Source organism: Callithrix jacchus, chromosome 12 (assembly GCF_049354715.1).
Source record: "Callithrix jacchus isolate 240 chromosome 12, calJac240_pri, whole genome shotgun sequence".
Classification (NCBI taxonomy): Eukaryota; Metazoa; Chordata; class Mammalia; order Primates; family Cebidae; genus Callithrix; species Callithrix jacchus.
Genome location: NC_133513.1, coordinates 109,291,115 through 109,311,071, shown reverse-complemented (window position 1 = coordinate 109,311,071; position 19,957 = coordinate 109,291,115). Strand labels below are relative to the sequence as shown.

Here is a 19,957-nt window from a genome sequence, read left to right as displayed (position 1 = left end):
GGACAATTCAATGAAAATATGTTTACATTTATGTTTCTGCTCCCTTAATAAACAAAAATTTAAAATATAACTATATACTAATACTTAATAGAGGGAATCCAGTATATAACATAATTTTCAAGAAATTTAAAAAGATACAATATTTTATTCATTATTAATTGATTAATCAGACATTCCATGATTTAAAAGAATCTTTGTAAAACTTAGGCAAGAATGATCGAGAAATATTGGATTTAAATATTTCTGAAATATATTTTTTTTAATCCTGACATGTTAGGCTAAATGAAAAAGGTAATCTAAGGATTAATCCTTTAAAGAAAAAATAAAACAAAGATACCAATTTCTTATAAGGCTTATTGAACAGAAAAAAAATAAACACTGTTTGTGGCAGTAACTTTTTTCCCACTTGCTTATTGCCTGTTATTAATTTATTATTTTTTATTTACAGCTTTATTGAGGTATAATTGATGTGGTAATCACTTTTTACTTTCTTCTACTGCCTTAAACCCATAATATTCTAATCAACAACTAAGTTTTATGGTTATAAATATTAAACCAACTAAAACAATCAAAATTAATGTACATTTTTTAACATGCAAGTTGTCTTTCTCATATGTACATTACCAATCATTAAAGGATATTGCCAAGCAAATAAGTTGTGTAATATAATTTCTTATCTCACATCTAAGAAAAATGAATTCAACAACTGGGAGAAATGAGCAAGAGGAAAATTCTGAGAAAAACATTATGACAATTATTATTTTGAAGCCAAAAGTGATGAAGTGTTTTATCTATGAATTACCAATGTTTAAAGTAAATATTCAGATATTTCACAAACAGATTTATTGAATATCAGTTATTCCATACTTCCAGTTTCTGAGGCCAAAAACCTTAAAATCAACTTTAACACTTCTCTTTCTGTCAATACTCCACATCAAGTCCATCATGAAATACTGCTTGCCACCTTCAAAACATACAAGAACCTGAACAACATTTACCACTTCTATGCTGCATCCTTGACCCAGCTGCTCATCATCTCTCATCTGGATTACGCCCACCATCTTCTAGGTTTCCATTTCTGCTTTTACCTCCCTTAAGTTCTCAATAGCAATCAAAGTAATCCTATTCAAATGTCAGACCCCTTCGCTCCTTAGCTTAAGTCCTCCAATGGCTTTTGATCTCACTTCAGTAAAAGTCTTCAGGATGACCTATAAGGTTTTGAAAGATCTAGATTCCTGTCACCTCTCTGATCTCATGACCTCTCCTTTTACTCAAAAGGGATTAGGCTCTGCTTTTTCTCAAAAATGGATGAGGCACAATCTCCCTTCAGGTGACTTGCATCAACTATTCCTTCTCTGTGAAATGCTTCTTTGCCAGGTATTCATTTGGTTTATTCCCTTATCTCTTTCAGGTCTTATTCAAAAACTCACCTTATCAATGAGTCTTTCCCTGGACATCTTTCTAAAACTGTGCCACACATCCCACTCCAACCCCACCCCTTATCTATCTATCCTTCTTCCCTCCCTTATTTTTGTTCTACTCCCTCTTTCTCTTTCTTTCTTCCCTCTCTCATATTGGAATGTAGGCTCCACAAGGGCAGTAACTTTTTTTCTTTTCTTAGTCACTACAGTAATACTAGGTCCTATAACAATGTCTGATACACAAAAAGTGCACAATAAGTATTACTGAATGAATGAATAAACTAAGCACATTTCAGAAATACATTTGTAAGCTAAATGTAGTTCTTCTCTCTGTGAAAGTTTATACTTTAGTGGAAGAAACATACAGGAATCAAATAATCATACAAGTGTGTAATTACAATGCTTTAAAGAAAAAGCACAGAGGGCAATGAGAGAATATAACCAGAGGAGCTGACCTAATATGTAATTGTGAGGGTGGAGTATCACAGGCAGATTTCCTGAGATCAGAAGAATGACTAAGTTAACTGAATCAGCAGTACCCAACCTTTTTTGGCACCAGGGACTGTTTTTGTGGAAGATAATTTTTCCATGGATTGGGGTGGGAAGAGGGGGTAGTTTCAGGAGGGTTCAATTGCATTACATTTATTTTGCACTTTATTTCTATTGTTATTACATTGTAATCTATAATGAAATAATCACACAGTTCACCATAATGCAGAATCAGTGTGAGCCCTGAGCTTGTCTGCCTGCAACTAGATGGTCCCATCTGGGGGTGATGGGTGATGGGGGCAGTGGCAAATCATCAGGTATTAGATTCTCATAAGGAGCATGCAACCTAGATCCTTTGCATGCACAGTTCACAAGAGGGTTTACACTCCTATGAGAATCTGATCTCACTGTATGCCACCGATGATCTGACAGGAGGCAGAGCTCAGGTGGTCATGTGAGTGATGGGGAGTTGCTGTGAATACAGATGAAGCTTTGCTCACCCACTGCTCACCTCCGGCTATGCAGCCTGGTTCCTAACAGGCCATGGACCAGTAATGGCCCAGGAGTTGGGGATCCCTATACTAGATAAAGGATAAAAAAGTATTCCAAACAGACCATAGTCAAAGGTCCTGAGACAGGAGGAGGCAGGGTATAATCTAGGAACTCAAAAGAGGGCGGCATGCCTTTCACACAAAGAAGCTGCTGGGTGAGGCTGGAAGGTGGAGAGACACCAGAAACTGCAGGGATGGCAAAACATGTTGAAAAGCTCGGTTTGCTATTTAAACAGAACATAACCTAAGAGGCTTAATACAAAAGTATAATACTAATAATATCTTTTACAAAAATGGATGTTAACATTTTGGCAACTCAAGGAGTAAGAACATAATCCAATCCTGTGGTTAAAAAATAATAAATCAGAGATGATGTCTGGCAGTGGGAAAAAAAGCACAGAGTAGCAGAAAATTGTTTAAAAAAAAGAATAAAAATAGCTATGAAGTTAAAAATGGAGATTATTCAAACCCAAAAAAACTGGCTGACTAATCATAGTTATGGGCTAAAAGCTCAGTGGGCAAGGTCAGAATGAAGAAAGAAAGAGGAGAAAACTCAAGTGTCAGAAAATAACAGATATGGTGACACGAATTACAAGTGGGAATGGAAGAGCAAATACTGACAGGTAAGAAGACAAATGGAAACTAAACTGCTCTGGGAAGTAAACAGCTCTAATGTCTGCTTAAAATGTGAACTTCTCTTTCCACCACCACCACCACGAAGAAGAGTCGCCAGAAAGTTTCACAGGTTAATTCTTTCGAATCATGAAGGAACAGGTAATTATAGTATATACATTTTTCCAAGCAGGGAAAGAAGAAAGCTTCAGTATTCTTTTTGTGAAATTAACATAATACACACACAAAGATTAATCTCACATATACTGATGCAAAAATCTTAAAGATGATATTATTAAATAGAATTCAGTAATACATTAGAAGACTAAGCATGCACAGATAAGCAAGGTTAGTGATAGGATATCTATTAATAAAAGTCATTATGTTAAAGATTACAGTTAGAAAAGCATATGAACATCTCAAAAAGGAGATATATGGGGAGGGAGGGAAGAATGGTGGAGGATACAACTACACATAGAAAACTCAGTGAAATCAAGTTGTATCAGCTTCAACTAATGACAGTTTTGTCTTTGTTTCCCAATATATACAGTATTTCTAACTTCATTGGCTGATACTTTTAGAACACTGTTAAAATAGTGATAATGTTGGATACCCTTCCTTATTACTAACTTTTATGGAGATACTTCTAGAGTTTCACTGTTAATCATGATGCCAAATTGAAGCTTGCACTCTCCTTCTTCTTCTCCCTTTACCTCTCCTCCACCATTCTTCCCTCCTTTTCCCTACATCTCTTTTTTGAGACAATCATATGCTTTTCCAACTATGTAATCCAGTAACATAATGTATTTTATTAACAGATATCCCATTTCTGCTCTTCCTTCTGCTCGACTCCTCACAACTTGGCTTCTGCCCTGCTTATTACCTCAATCTGCTCCTTTTCTTGAAGGCCACCAGTCACCTCCGATTGCTGCTTCTTAGGCCTTATTCTAGTTGACTGCTCGGCAGCAATCAACATGGGTTGATCATGCCTTCAAATACTCTCTCCCTAGGTGATGTCAACTCCACTCAGCTTTCTTAGACCCTTTGCTCACTTTTTTGTTCTTCTTGCCTTGAAAATCCTGGTGTTCTGTAGGTATCTGCCCATTTTCTTTCAATACTTCCTCTCTAGGTGAGTGCCAAAATTTAATAGCTCCAGCCCAGAACTATCTCTGAGGTCTTGACTTAAATTACAACCATCTAATTGACATCTATACTCAAATCTCTCACTTAGCTAATCAGTATCATCCTTCCGACCTCAGTCTAAAGGCAACTTGCTCTGGGAAATCCTCCTTAACTTCTTAGTCCAGTTTAAGTCTACTTATATATGTTCTCCTACCATCTTGTGCTTCTCCTTTTGAAGCAGTCATCAATTTATTACCTCATTCATATTGTTGGGCCCAGTACATTAATCAAAATAAAGTCCCTGCTATTAAGGAGATCAAAGTTTTATATGATGTTATGAAATACCTAAAACAGACTTTTTGAAAGAGTAAAAAACAATATCAGGTACTCTGAAAACAAATCTTTTTAAATCAATCCATAATTCTGGAAAAAGGGAACCAAACTAGAGGGCTCCTACAGTATTTGTGATAACAGGGACATTTTCTTAAAAATTTCCTCTATAAAAATTTTATAGAGGAATAATTTACATAAAATTATTTACATAAAATGTATTACATAAAATACATTTAAAGCAAACAATTCTATGCCTTTTGACAGTCACTGACACGTATGAAACCCCCAAAAACAAGAATCTAAACATTTCTATCAACCACAAAAGATTCCTATTTTTTTTTTTTTTTTTGAGAAGGAGTTTCGCTGTTGTAACCCAGGCTGGAGTGCAATGGCGCGATCTCGGCTCACCGCAACCTCCGCTTCCTGGGTTCAGGCAATTCTCCTGCCTCAGCCTCCTGAGTAGCTGGGATTATAGGCACGCACCACCATGCCCAGCTAATTTTTTATATTTTTAGTAGAGACGGGGTTTCACCATGTTGACCAGGATGGTCTCGATCTGTTGACCTCGTGATCCACCCGCCTCGGCCTCCCAAAGTGCTGGGATTACAGGCTTGAGCCACTGCACCTGGCCTAACCACAAAAGATTCTTTGTGACCCTTCACAGTTCATCCATTTTGACCCAGGCAACCATTGAGCTGCTTGTTACTGCTATAGATTAGTTTACATGTGTCTACCTTCTTTTAATCACCACATTATTTTGAAATAGGTACATGTAGTGTGTCTGCAGAATTATTCACTTTTATTGCTGAGTATCCCATTGCACAGATGTGTCACTTTTGTTTAACTATTCACTTCTTAATGGACATTTATGTTCAGTTTCTGACTACTGTGAATAAAACTGCCAAAAAGTTAGGATATAGGTTTCATTTATCTGGAGTTGGGTTGTATGGTAGATGTACATGTAGCTTTTTTTTTTTTGAGATGGAGTTTCGCTCTTGTTACCCAGGCTGGAGTGCAGTGGCGCGATCTCGGCTCACCGCAACCTCTGCCTCCTGGGTTCAGGCAATTTTCCTGCCTCAGCCTCCCGAGTAGCCGGGATTACAGGCACGCGCCACCACGCCCAGCTAATTTTTTGTATTTTTAGTAGAGATGGGGTTTCACCATGTTGACCGGGATGGTCTCGATCTGTTGACCTCGTGATCCACCCGCCTCGGCCTCCCAAAGTGCTGGGATTACAGGCTTGAGCCACCGTGCCCGGCCACATGTAGCTTTTTAAGAAACTGCAAAACAATTTTCTAAAGTGATTGTACCATTTATTTTACATTCCCATCACTACCATATGAGTTTCAGATGCTCCACATTCTCATCAACCCCTAGTATGGTCAGTCTTTTTAACTTTAATTAAGCGAATATACAGTGATGTATCACTGTAGTTTTAGTTTGTATTTTCCAAATGACTAAAGATATTGAGTATCTTTTCACATGTTCATTGGTCATTAGTACTCTTTGGTGAAGTTCAACTTCTTCCCCTTTTATAATTGGCCTTTTTCCCTTCTTTTTTTTTATGTTGTTACAGTTTATTGTATTCTGGATAACAGTATATTGGAAGATATATTTAGTGCAAATATTCTCTCCAAGATTGTTGTCTTCTAATTTTAAGTGTCTTTTCAAATTATTTTAAATCCAATCTGTTTTTCTTTTTACAGTACATGATTCTTATGTGTCCCAGCTAAGAAATCACTGCTTATCCCAAGATGGAAAATATTTTCTCCTATGTTTTCTTCTAGGAAATTCATAATTTTAGTTTTTGCTTTTAGGTATACGCCTATTTTGAGTGAATTTATAATATGGTGTGAAGAGTTCAGGATGATTGTTTTGCAATGGATGTCCAGTTCTTCTAGCACCACTTATTGAAGACTTTCCTCTTCCCACTGAACTGCCTTTCCATCTTTGTTAAAAACTAGTTGACAACATGCATTTCTATTTCTGGATTATCTTATATTCCAGCTATTTATATGCCTATTTTTAAGGGAGTGACAAGTTATCTTGATTACTGTAAAATTTTAGTAAACTTGAAGTCATGGAGTATAAATCTTTAAATTTTATTCTTTTAAAAATTGTTTTGGCTATTCTAAGTAATTTGTATTTCCATATACGAAGAAATTGTTTTCACAGGAGATGATAGCTCCATGTTCCTGAAGACCTTCCAGTGGGACAAGATGTAGAGGTGGAAGACAGTGATACTGATTATCCTGACTCTGTGTAGGCCTAATGCTCATGTCTGTGTTTTATTTTAAAAAAATTTTTTAAGTAAAAAAAAATTTATAAGGTAGAAGTTATAGAATAAGTATATAAAGAAAAAAAATTTTTGTATAGCCATCCAATGTATGTTTTAAAACTATTAGAAGAGTCAAAAATAATAAAAGATTTATAAAGTTAAAAAGTTACAGTAAGCTGAAGTTGTTATAGTAAGCCGAAATTAATTTTTGTAAAAAGAAAAATTCTTTTTACAAATTTAGCATTGCCTAAATACATAGTATTTATAAAGGTTACAGTAACGCACATTAATGTTCCAGGCCTTTACATCTATACACCATTTACTTGCTGACTCACCCACAGCAACTTACAGTGCTACAAGTTCCATTCATGGTAAATGCCCTATAAAGGTGTACTATTTTAAAAAACATTTTATATTATATTTTTGCTGTACCTTTTCTAGGTTTATATATATTTAAGTAGGAAAATACTTACCATTGTGTCCCAATTGCCTACAGTCTTCAGTCTAGTGTATAGTAACATTGGGTACAGGCTTATAGCCTAGGAGCAATAGGCTATACCATATAGCCCAGGTGGGTAATAGGTTATCCCATCCAGGTTTGTATAAGTACAGTCTATGATGTTCACACAATGATGATATTAAGGATGCATTTCTCAGAACACATCTCCATTATTAAAGTGATGCATGATTACAAATGGATTCAGGTGTATCATTTTATTATTTGTTTTCTGTCTGTTCTCTGTATTTTTGTTCGTCTCCTTCCCTTTCCCACTTTCTTCTAGATTAAATGTATATTTTAGGCTGTCTTTTAATTTCTATACTGTCCTTTTAGCTATCTGTCTTCGCGTTTTTTCCTTAATGGTTGTTCTGGAATGAAAATAAACAACTTTGGTAGCCTTTCCACGAGATGTCCTCCCTGCCTTCATTCTCATCACTAAGAAATGTCTTGAGGGCAAAGACAAAATGCAATATTCTTAAGAAATCATACTCTGATAGCATGTATATTAAAAACCATTTCCTAAAACCTCAGAAAAATCCAAGGTGATGCCTCAGAGAACCATTCAGTCAAACTAAGGGCCGTTAAGAAGTTTAAGAATATTGTCTCAGAAGTTTTAGAGGAAGGTTAATATATAAAAGGGCTTGTCTCAAAGAAATTTGTAGTTGTGGCTTTTCTCTAAGGAAATGAGCCTCAGTATGATTCATGTGAGACCCACAAAATTTTTAAGAGAACTGTATGTACATAAACACAGTGAGATTGGACTGAAATGAACAGGCAGTGAAAAATAAAAAGAATGATACCCAACTTTTACAGAATGGAAGCAGGCAGAGGACAATTGCAAACACGAGCTATCTTTTATTTTTTATAAAAAGGAATGACTTAGAGAAGAGAAACAGGAGCATAGAAAGTGGTGCCAAGAGCCATGGAGAATCATTCCCAGGCAGGAGGATGACTGAATCCTAATCAAAGCATGTCGAATACTTGCCTGGCTCAATTTCAAAATTGCTGTGGAACGACTCCTTTGTTTCAACTTTCTGAACAGAAGTGTTGCTAGTGATTATCCTAAGCCTATCTCACCATAGTATATTGGGAACAATGAAGGGCAACTGTTTCTTTGGCTGAGGTCCTCAGATCAAGAGGACATGTACTCAAGGGGTGACATAAAGAACTACATCCAAGGAGCATCATGTGCAATTGAACCTAGTTTAGTTAAGTAAGTACTGGACGTTAAGCTGATGCCATAACTGAATCTCTGAAGTTTGAAAGCTTTGATTTATCCTAGACTTTCCCTATTTTTGTCCACATTAAGAGCTGAAAAAGTCCTGTCACTTTTCCTAAACAACTCTTTAATTCACCCCCTCCCTCTTTTGGCAACTACTTTAATTCAGGATCTTATCAGAGACTGAAACAACCCACATACTAGTTTTATTCATCCATTTCTTACACTGCTATAAAGAACTACCCAAGACTGAGTAACTTATAAAGAAAAGAGATTTACTTAGCTCAGGGTTCTGCAAGCTATAGAAGAAGCATGGCTGGGGAGGCCTCAGAAAACTAAAAATATTGGTGGAAGGCAAAGGAGAAGCAGGAACATCTTACATGGCTAGAGCAGGAGGAAGAGAGAGAAGTGGGAGGTGCCACATACTTTTAAAGAAGTGAATCTCATGATTATCACTCAATTTCATGAGAACAGCACCAAAGGGGAAATCTGCCTCCATGAGCCAATCACCTCCCACCAGGTCCAACCTCCAACATTAAGGATTACAATTTGACATGAGATTTGGGTGGGGACACAAACCCAAACCTTATCACTGGTGCTCCTGAAATAAAACTCTCTCCATTCCACTGTGTAAACTTACTTCCTAGCTTATACTGGACTGCTGGAGGATTACAGTGCCAGTCCTAACTCCTACTGTAGCTTCCATCACAATGTGCTATAAATGTCTGCTTATGTATTTGCTTCCTCCCTTTTTACTTTTATATCTACAAGACCTAAAATAGTGTCTATCACATAACAGATATTTATTAAAAGAATAACCAAATGCTCATGCCACATGTACTTATAAATCACTTGAAATTGCTCACAATGGGAGATCTTCATTAGAACGCTTAAAGTAATGTAAAAGAATAGCTATGAAATAACCCAATTTCACTTATAAAAAAGTTAAATTTTTGGAAAAATCATTCATTCAAAATAAGTTATTTTCATTAATGCAAGACAAATGAGGTGATAATATTTACTCATACCACTTTTCAAAGTGTTTGCTTGGTTTTCTAAGTTGGATATTTCAATCTTGACATTTTCTTTCATCAAAAGCTCTCTTTTCTTTGTTATTTCATACTCGTTATTAAAGTCTGTAATTTCCTTAATAAATCTGTCCTGCTCCTCTATCATCTGTTTCCTTATACCCTCCTGAAAAACATAAACAAAATATCAAATATAGGTGTTAGCTGCAATAATATTTTCCTTAATTATTTAAGACATAACAATTTGGAATTATTAACAATGAAAATATATCATTATACTTTCTGGTATCATGGCAAAAATGTTTCTTCTTGTAGTAATATTAATAAAAAACTGAAGCTATTATATAGTAACAACTATCTTCAGATGAAAGATTTAACCTTAAAGTTTTGGGAGAATTATTGAGGTAGATATTCTACCACTCATCATGATATCTGTTTATTTGTGTATTAAACTTCAGAATCCTATTTTATTTTATGGTTATAATATAAAACTGGAGAGTAAAGTAATTAAATGGCCAAACTGAAAAGATAAAATCTACACTAAAAGGAATTACTGCAGGAAAATAAACAAACAAGGATAGCCAAGAAAACCTTTTAAAATGTGGACGATGATGGCAAAATTATATATTCACTTCAAAATCAGTTTTAAATAATAGTTTACATTTTATGAAATATCAACATGGCAGAGAAATAAGAATTTCCTAACACTATGGACAATGCAAGAACCTAAACTCTTTGACGATGCTAGAATCTAAACATTAGCATATTTTTCTAAGCTATGTCAATGAATTTTGAGCCACATTTTGGAACTGGCCATTTCATTTGAAACCACCAAGACTGTTGGTTCTGACTTCAGATATGTATTTTTAATATCTTTCGATGTGTTTTATTTAAAATGTCAATTAATCACAGTTGTATTTCTACATTGGCCCTGTTATTCAAACTATTGCTCAGACTGTTGGCTCTGAGTTAATATAAAAAGATTAACAATATCCATCCTTTTAGCCACATCCATAAATATATCTAAAGTGCTAAACTCTCTGCCTTTCAAAAGGATTTTTATCCAAGGTCTCAATGCTTGAGCAATTCAAATCAGTTCTACTGTTTCTTTTGTGCTTATTACAACTGCAAATAATTGCTATATTACAGCCCTGTCCCTACACTTCTTTCAAACTATTACTTAATAGACAGTATTAAGTACTATTTAAAACCAATTGGTTTTATTGGCTTTATTGGTTTAATTGCTATATGACATCCCTGTCCATATACTTCTTTCAAACTATTACTTAATAAATAGTATTAAGTACTATTAAAAACCAATTGGTAGAGTAATATCAACTACTTAATAAACAGTATTAAGTACTATTTAAAACCAATTGATATTACAATACCAATAGGTTTTAAATAGTACTTAATACTTTCCTGTATCTAAGCAGCACTACCTGCTAATATGAACATGGATAATTTTCTAAAACTACACTTAAGTATATTTAAATACTTTTTTTACATAATTAGTGAAATAGATTTTTCTAAGTGGCTGGAAACTTACAAAAGTTTGAAGAAGCATATTCCTTTGGTTTGTAATTTCACTGTATTGTTTTTCTAATGCATTTTCACGAGTTTTCAAAAGCTGTAAGAGGAAGGATTTTTCAAAAAACTGTTGAACCTTCAAAGTATAAAAACAGAAATCAGAATGAAACAATTAATTAGACATTTTAGGATGCCTTAGGTAACAGAACATATTTGTCTAGTAAAAAATATATTCTGTGTTAATCTTTAAAATGCAAAATAAAATTCATATTAAGCATCTTATTTTATATACATTATCTTGTATTATTTTTAAGTACTTTATAGTTACAATTCTATAATCTTTTTCCCCCATAAGACTATAGGCTCCTGAGAAGATTCAAGATGGCGCTGTAGGAGCAGCTCAGGTTTGCAGCTCCCAGTGAAAGCTCAGAGGGTGAGTGGATGCTGCATTTCCAGATGGATCTTTATTGCCCACAGACCAGGAGATTCCCAGGCGGAAAAGCCCCATGGGTCGCCAGCGCAGCTGTTTTGGCCGGTGATGCAGTGCAGCAGCTCTCTGTACAAAATACACTGGTCTGGTTTCCCTGTAAGCTGGCAATTGGAGATCCAGGAAGGCAGATTAGCCCATTCATCTGACTAAACAGGACTGAAACATAGTGTCAGGACATGAGATTCCCAGGCAGCGACGTTGTTTCAGCCAGCGCAGTGGGTCACCGCATGGGAAATCACACAGATCCCAGCGCCCTTTCAGCAGGTGACTGGAACACCTAGGAGAGAGTCAACCGTTCAACTTAAAAAAAAAAAAGGGCTCTGAGGCATGGAGCCAGGTGATCAGGCTCAGCGGGTCCCATGCCCACAAAAACAAACAAACAAAAAAACAGCAATTGGAAATGCTCGGGAGAGTTTCATGGCAAGCACAGCTAAACCCAGGACGGTCCAGCTCTGTGGGGGAGGGGCGTCTGCCATTACCGAGGCACTCCATCCCTACGGAGGTAGTCTGGCATTGCTGACGCAGCCTGCTGTTGCCAAGGCAACCCACCATAACAGAGAGAGTCCACCATCACAGAGGCGGGCCACCATTCCCAAGGCAGTTCTAACCACACACATATAAACAGGACTGCAGGGAAATACACACGGCAGCAGGGTGGACCAGCAGCAGATCAGCAAAGCCTCTACAGGCAGACAGCAACTAGGCTGCCTCCTTGCTAGGCAGAACAGCCCTGAAAAAACAAAAAAGGCAGCACTGCAACGGATACTCATAAATAAAGCCCGAACTCCCTGGGACAGAGCACCTGGGGAAAAAAAAGGGGGGTTTATGAGTTCTACTGCAGCAGACTTAAATGTACCTGCCTAGCAGCTCTGAATGAACAACGGAGCTCACAGCTCAGCAATTGAGCTCCTATAAAGAACAGACTGTCTCCTCAAGCAGCTCCCTGACCCCCATATATCCAAAGAGTCACCTCACAAAGGACTGATCAGACTGACATTTGGCCGGCATCATTCTGGAACAAAGATAGCAGAAGAAGAAACTAGTAGCAACCCTTACTGTTCTGCAGCTGCTGCAGGTAATCCCCAGGCAAGCAGGGCCTGGAGTGGACCTCAGCAGTCCTACAGCAGAGGGGCCAGACTGTTAGAAGGCAAACTAAGAAATAACTTCTTCATCAACAATCTGGACATCCACTCAGAGACCCAATCTAAAAATCCACAACTACACAGATGACAGGTGGATAAATCCACAAAGATGGGAAGAAACCAGCGCAAAAAAAGGAGGAAAACACTCGAAACCAGAACACCTCACGTCCTACAAGGGATCACAACTCCTTACCAGCAAGGGAACAAAGCTGGACAGAGAATGAGTGTGATGAAATGACAGAATCAGATTTCAGAAGGTGGGTAGTGAGAAACTTCCATGAGCTAAAAGAACATGTTCTAACTCAATGCAAAGAAACTAAGAACCTTGAAAAAAGATTTAATGAAATGATAACAAGGATGGACAACTTAGAGAGGAATATGAGTGAATTGATGGAGCTGAAAAATACAACACGAGAACTTTGCGAAGCATTCACAAGTCTCAACAGCCAAATTGACCAAGCAGAAGAAAGGCTATCACAGGTCGAAGATCAATTCAATGAAATAAAATGAGAAGGCAAGATTAGAGAAAAAAGTGCAAAAAGGAATGAACAAAGCCTCCAAGAAATGTGGGACTATGTGAAGAGACCTAATCTACGTTTGACAGGTGTACCTGAATGTGACAAGGAAAATGAATCCAAGCTGGAAAATACTCTTCAAAATATTATCCAGGAAAACTTCCCCAACCTAGCAAGGCAGGCCAATATTCAAGTCCAGGAAATACAGAGAACACCACAACGATATTCCTCAAGAAGAGCAACCCCAAAGCACATAATCGTCAAATTCATCAGGGTTGAAATGAAGGAGAAACTGCTAAGGGCAGCCACAGAGAAAGGCCAGGTTACCCACAAAGGAAAGCCCATCAGACTCATAGCAGATCTCTTGGCAGAAACCCTACAAGCCAGAAGAGAGTGGGGGCCAATATTCAACATCCTTAAAGAAAAGAACTTTCAACCCAGAATTTCATATCCAGCCAAACTGAGCTTCATAAGTGAAGGTAAAATAAAATCCTATGTGAACAAGCAAGTACTCAGAGATTTTGTCACCACCAGGACTGCTTTACAAGAGGTCCTGAAAGAGGCACTACCTGTAGAAAGGAACAATCAGTACCAGCCACTCTAAAAACATACCAAATAGTAAAGAGCATCAACAAAATGAAGAATCTGAATCAACTAATGGGCAAAACAGCCAGCTAGAATCAAAATGGCAGTATCAAATTCACACATAACAATATTAACCCTAAATGTAAATGGGCTAAATGCACCAATCAAAAGACACAGACTGGCAAATTGGATAAAGAGCCAAAACCCGTCAGTGTGCTGTATCCAGGAAACCCATCTCACATGCAAGGATACACAAAGGCTCAAAATAAAGGGATGGAGGAAGATTTACAAAGCAAATGGAGAGCAAAAAAAAAAGCAGGAGTTGCAATTCTCATCTCTCATAAAATAGACTTTAAACCAACAAAGATCAAAAGAGACAAAGAAGGCCATTACATAATGGTAAAAGGATCGATACAACAAGAAGAGCTAATGATCCTAAATATATATGGACCCAATACAGGAGCACCCAGATATATAAGGCAAGTTCTTAATGACTTACAAAGAGACTTAGACTCCCACACAATAATAGTGGGAGGCTTTAACACTCCACTGTCAATATTAGACAGATCAACCAGACAGAAAATTTACAAGGATATCCAGGTCTTGAACTCAGACCTGGAACAAGCAAACCTGATAGACATTTACAGAACTCTCCACCCCAAATCCACAGAATATACATTCTTCTCAGCACCACATCACACCTACTCCAAAATTGATCACATAATTGGAAGTAAAGCACTCCTCAGCAAATGCAAAAGAACTGAAATCATAACAAACAGTCTCTCAGACCACAGTGCAATCAAGTTACAACTCAGAATTCAGAAACTAACTCAGAACCGCACAGCTTCATGGAAACTGAACAACTGGCTCTTGAATGTTGACTGGATAAACAATGAAATGAAGGCAGAAATAAAGAACTTCTTCAAAACAAACGAGAATGAAGACACAACATACCAGAATCTCTGGGACACATTTAAAGCAGTCTCTAGAGGAAAATATATAGCAATAAGTGCCCACATGAGAAGAGTGGAGAGATCCAAAATTGACACCCTATTATCAAAATTGAAAGAGCTAGAGGAACAAGATCAAAAAAACTCAAACCCTAGCAGAAGACAAGAAATAACTAGCTCAGAGCAGAACTGAAGGAGATAGAGACACGAAAAACCCTTCAAAAAATCAATGAATCCAAGAGCTGGTTTTTCAAAAAGATCAACAAAATAGACAGACCACAAGCGAGATTAATAAAAATGCAAAGAGAGAATAACCAAATCGATGCAATAAAAAACGATAAAGGGGAAATCACCACAGATTCCACAGAAATTCAAACCAACATCAGAGAATATTACAAACAACTCTATGCACATAAACTACTAAACCTGGAAGAAATGGATAAATTCCTGGACACTTGTGTCCTCCCAAGCCTAAACCAGGAAGAAGTTGAAAACGTGAATAGACCAATAACAAGATCTGAACTTGAGGCAGCAATTAAGAGCCTACCACACAAAAAAAAACCCCGGACCAGATGGGTTCACAGCCGAATTCTACCAGACACACAAAGAGGAACTGTTACCATTCCTTCTGAAGCTATTCCAAATAATCCAAAAAGAGGGAATCCTTCCCAAATCATTTTATGAGACCAACATCATCCTGATACCAAAACCCAGCAGAGACTCAACAAGAAAAGAAAACTTCAGGCCAATATCCATGATGAACATAGATGCAAAAATCTTCAATAAAATACTGGCAAGCGGATTGCAATCGCACATCAAAAAGCTTATCCACCATGATCAAGTATGATTCATCCCGGGGATGCAAGGCTGGTTCAACATACACGAGTCTATAAACGTAATTCACCACATAAACAGAACCAAAAACAAAAACCACATGATTATCTCAATTGACGCAGAGAAGGCCTTTGAGAAAATTCAACAGCCCTTTATGCTAAAACCCTCAATAAACTCGGTATTAATGGAATGTATCTCAAAATAATAAAAGCTATTTATGACAAACAAACAGCCAATATCATACTGAAAGGGCAAAAACTGAAAGCATTGCCTTTGAAATCTGGCACTAGACAAGGATGCCCTTTCTCACCACTCCTATTCAATATAGTACTGGAATTTCCAGCCAGAGCAATCAGGCAAGAGAAAGAAATAAAGGGTATTCAAATAGGAAAGGAGGAAGCCAAATTGTTTCTATTTGCAGACGACATGATAGCATATCTAGAAGACCCCATCGTCTCAGCCCAAAAACTCCTGAAAGTGATAAGCAACTTCAGCAAAGTCTCAGGATACAAAATCAATGTGCAAAAATCACAAGCATTCCTATACACCAATACAGACTGAAAGAGAGCCAAATCAAGAACCAACTGCCATTCACAATTGCTACGAAGAGAATAAAATACCTAGGAATACATCTAACAAGGAACGTAAAGGCCCTCTTCAAGGAGAACTACAAACCACTGCTCAACGAAATAAGAGAGGATGCAAACAGATGGGGAAACATTCCATGTTCATGGTTAGGAAGAATCAGTATCATGAAAATGGCCATACTGCCCAAAGTAATTTACAGATTCAACACTCTCCCCATCAAGCTACCAATGACCTTCTTCACAGAACTGGAAAAAACCACCATGAACTTCATATGGAACCAAAAGAGAGCCCACATAGCCAAGTCAATTCTAAGTAAAAAGAACACAGTGGGAGGCATCACACTACCGGATTTCAAACTATACTACAAGGCTACAGTAATCAAAACAGCATGGTACTGCTACCAAAACAGAGATATAGACCAACGGAACAGAACAGAGGCATCGAGAGGCAACACAACATATCTACAACCATACAATCTTTGATAAACCTGACAAAAACAAGCAATGGGGAAAGGATTCCCTGTTTAATAAATGGTGTTGGGAAAACTGGCTAGCCATGTGCAGAAAGCAGAAACTAGACCCCTTCCTTACACCTTACACTAAAATTAACTCCAGATGGATTAAAGACTTAAACGTAAGACCTGGCATCATAAAAATGTGAGAAGAAAATCTAGGAAAAACCATTCAGGACATAGGAGTAGGCAAGGACTTCATGACCAAAACACCAAAAGCATTGGCAACAAAAGCCAAATAGACAAATAGGACCTAATCAAGCTCCACAGCTTCTGCATGGCAAAAGAAACAGTCATTAGAGTGAATCAGCAACCAACAGAATGGGAAAATTTTTTGCAGTTTACCCATCTGACAAAGGGCTGATATCCAGAATTTACAAAGAACTAAAGCAGATTTACAAGAAAAAAACAAACAAGCCCATTCGAAAATGGGCAAAGGATATGAACAAACACTTTACAAAAGAAGACATACAAGAGGCCAACAAACATATGAAAATGTGCTCATCATCACTGGTCATTAGAGAAATGCAAATCAAAACTACATTGAGATACCATCACACGCCAGTTAGAATGGCGATCATTAAAAAATCTGGAGACAGCAGATGCTGGAGAGGATGTGGAGAAATAGGAACACTTTTACACTGTTGGTGGGAGTGTAAATTAGTTCAACCATTGTGGAAGACAGTGTGGAGATTCCTCAAGGACCTAGAAATAGAAATTCCATTTGACCCAGCAATCCTATTACTGGGTATATATCCAAAGGACTATAAATCGTTCTACTATAAGGACACATGCACACGAATGTTCATTGCAGCACTGTTTACAATAGCAAAGACCTGGAACCAACCCAAATGCCCATCGATGATAGACTGGACTGGGAAAATGTGGCACATATACACCATGGAATATCATGCAGCAATCAAAAACGATGAGTTCGTGTCCTTCATAGGGACATGGATGAACCTGGAGAATATCATTCTCAGCAAACTGACACAAGAACAGAAAATTAAATACCTCATGTTCTCACTCATAGGCAGGTGATGAACAATGAGAACACATGGACACAGGGAGGGGAGCACTATTCACTGGGGTCTATTGAGGGGAATAGGGGAGGGATAGCGGGGGGGTAGTTGGGGAGAGATAGCATGGAGAGAAATGCCAGATATGGGTGAAGGGGAGGAAGGCAGCAACTCACACTGCCACATGTGTACCTATGGAGCTATCTTGCATGTTCTTCACATGTACTCCAAAACCTAAAATGCAATAAAAAAAGGAAAAAAAAAGACTATAGGCTCCTCAAGGGCAGTGAATGTGTTTTCTTTTTCCTCTTGATACCTAGAAGAATTCTTAGCTTAGGTACTGAAGCTTTTTGAATACACATGTTGAAATCTGCTTCAAGACTGTCTGTTTTAAATAAGTTTCTATTTTCACAGTTTATAAGGATGATAAAAATGAATAAGTCATGTATACAATTTGACTAATAAAATAATAAGATAAAATCTACAAAACAGAGGCAAAAACCCAGTCCCATGACTATAGTTGTATCAAATAAAACACGAGTCTGCTAAAGACCTCAAATGGGTTTTGAGAACTCATTTTTTATTTTAATACTTCATTTGGTTCTAAGCAGCAAAAAGTATAATAAACATTAATGTTAGACATGCAACTGTTATTTCATTTGGACTTTAAAAAATAACATCTCCTGAGAGATTAATATTGAAAAGAAGTCAGGAAGCTTTAATATATAAAAGCTAAAAATGATGTTGGACTGGAAATACTGTAATTTTTCTACTATGTTCAGTACTAGCCCTCATATGAAAGCATCAGTTCCAGTTTGGGGCTGTTCCCATCTCTATAGAGAAAAGAAAAAGGATATAAATTCAACTTAAATTGCAGAAAGCAAGATTTATGGTAGTTATAAGAACTTCCTCTAGGTGTGAAATCTGTCCCAGAAGATATTGAATAGTAAAGAGCTTAGAAATAGTCTAGTCCAGAGGCAAAAGGGTTGGCTTAAAAGATACTTTGAAATATTATGGCTAAAAAGTCCTAGAAATATTGACATTAAAAGAAGTAGCTGAAATAAAATGGAAAGTATGATCTTACATTTATATAAGAACATAGCACATCTGACCATATCTTCAGTACTTGGTACTGTTTTCATCAACCCAATTTTAAGAAAGGCATTAATAGAGAAAGATTAGAGAGGTACAGTTCATATAATCAAGGGAATTGAGATAACATTTTAAAGAATGGGGAAGGTATAATGGGGCAGTTGTATTTTTCTGTCTCAGAAGACAGAAATTAGAAAACATATGGCCAAATCTATAAAACCACATGGAAATTTATAATCAGGGTAAACTACAGAATGATCGTGAATTCAACCACATTTATTCAGAATAAAAAAAACATTTCATGACTATTTAATACTTGTTATGTAAATGAGAATAAAATGAGGTCCAGAGAAGTTAACACCTTAACAAAGGCTATATAACTTATTAGAGGCAAATCCAGGACTAAAATCCAGGTCTTCTGCCTTTCTTCTAAATCATGATGTTAACATGGAAATGTCAGAACTATTTCAAAGTAATGAAAAGGTAATGCTACAGATAAAAAGGGACTTCATAGTGTGATAATGAGTTGAAAATATACACATTTAAGAAACATTTAAGAAAATTACCAAATCCTATATCCACCAGAGCTTACTGAGAAGGGTGTTTGTAGTACATACCTAACTCTGAGTTACTGTTGTGGACACTGCCCAGGAATGTTCACAAAAAATACTTTAGAGACAAAATAATGCACTGGATAAATGTGGGTTTGATCTACTAAAGTATTTCCAGTATTGTGCCCTTCAGAAAGCAATTCATGAATTCTAAGACCATGTACATCACTAGTCTGTTGTAAAAGATCTATGTGAAACCCAAAACCCAAAAAAGAGGAAAATATTACTTATCAAACAAATGCATTTCTAAATGAGACTTAAGCAAATTCTTCAAATTCAGAAAAGCCTTATGTTAAGCACTCAGACATGCTATGTTTCAGAACAACTGAGAGCTTAATTTACCACTGAGCCCATGTCTTCTTTCTTAAAAGGGAGAATAACCAATATTAAGAAGAGCTATGTGACATCTTGGCACTTAACCAGAATGTTTTACCATTACCTAAAAAATAAAATTGATATACCAAAAATTAAAAGTAGACAGCTGTTCTAAAGATTTAGAAAAAGGGTATATCCACAATTTTCCTCTTCCCTAAAATTC

General features: G+C 36.8%; 1 protein-coding gene across 2 annotated transcripts in view; it reads right to left on the bottom strand.

Annotated features, from left to right (window-relative positions):
• Positions 1 to 19,957, bottom strand: part of CCDC172 (coiled-coil domain containing 172) — a 59,323-nt gene that overhangs the window by 25,411 nt on the left and 13,955 nt on the right. The window contains exons 4-5 of one of the 2 annotated variants that reach the window (XM_017963408.3): positions 11,102 to 11,218; positions 9,553 to 9,718 (exon numbers count right to left, since the gene is read on the bottom strand). In XM_017963408.3, the coding sequence (XP_017818897.1) occupies positions 9,553 to 9,718; positions 11,102 to 11,218 (283 nt within the window). The remainder of the gene's footprint in view (positions 1 to 9,552; positions 9,719 to 11,101; positions 11,219 to 19,957) is intronic. The other variant, XM_035269211.3, reaches the window with a different exon arrangement.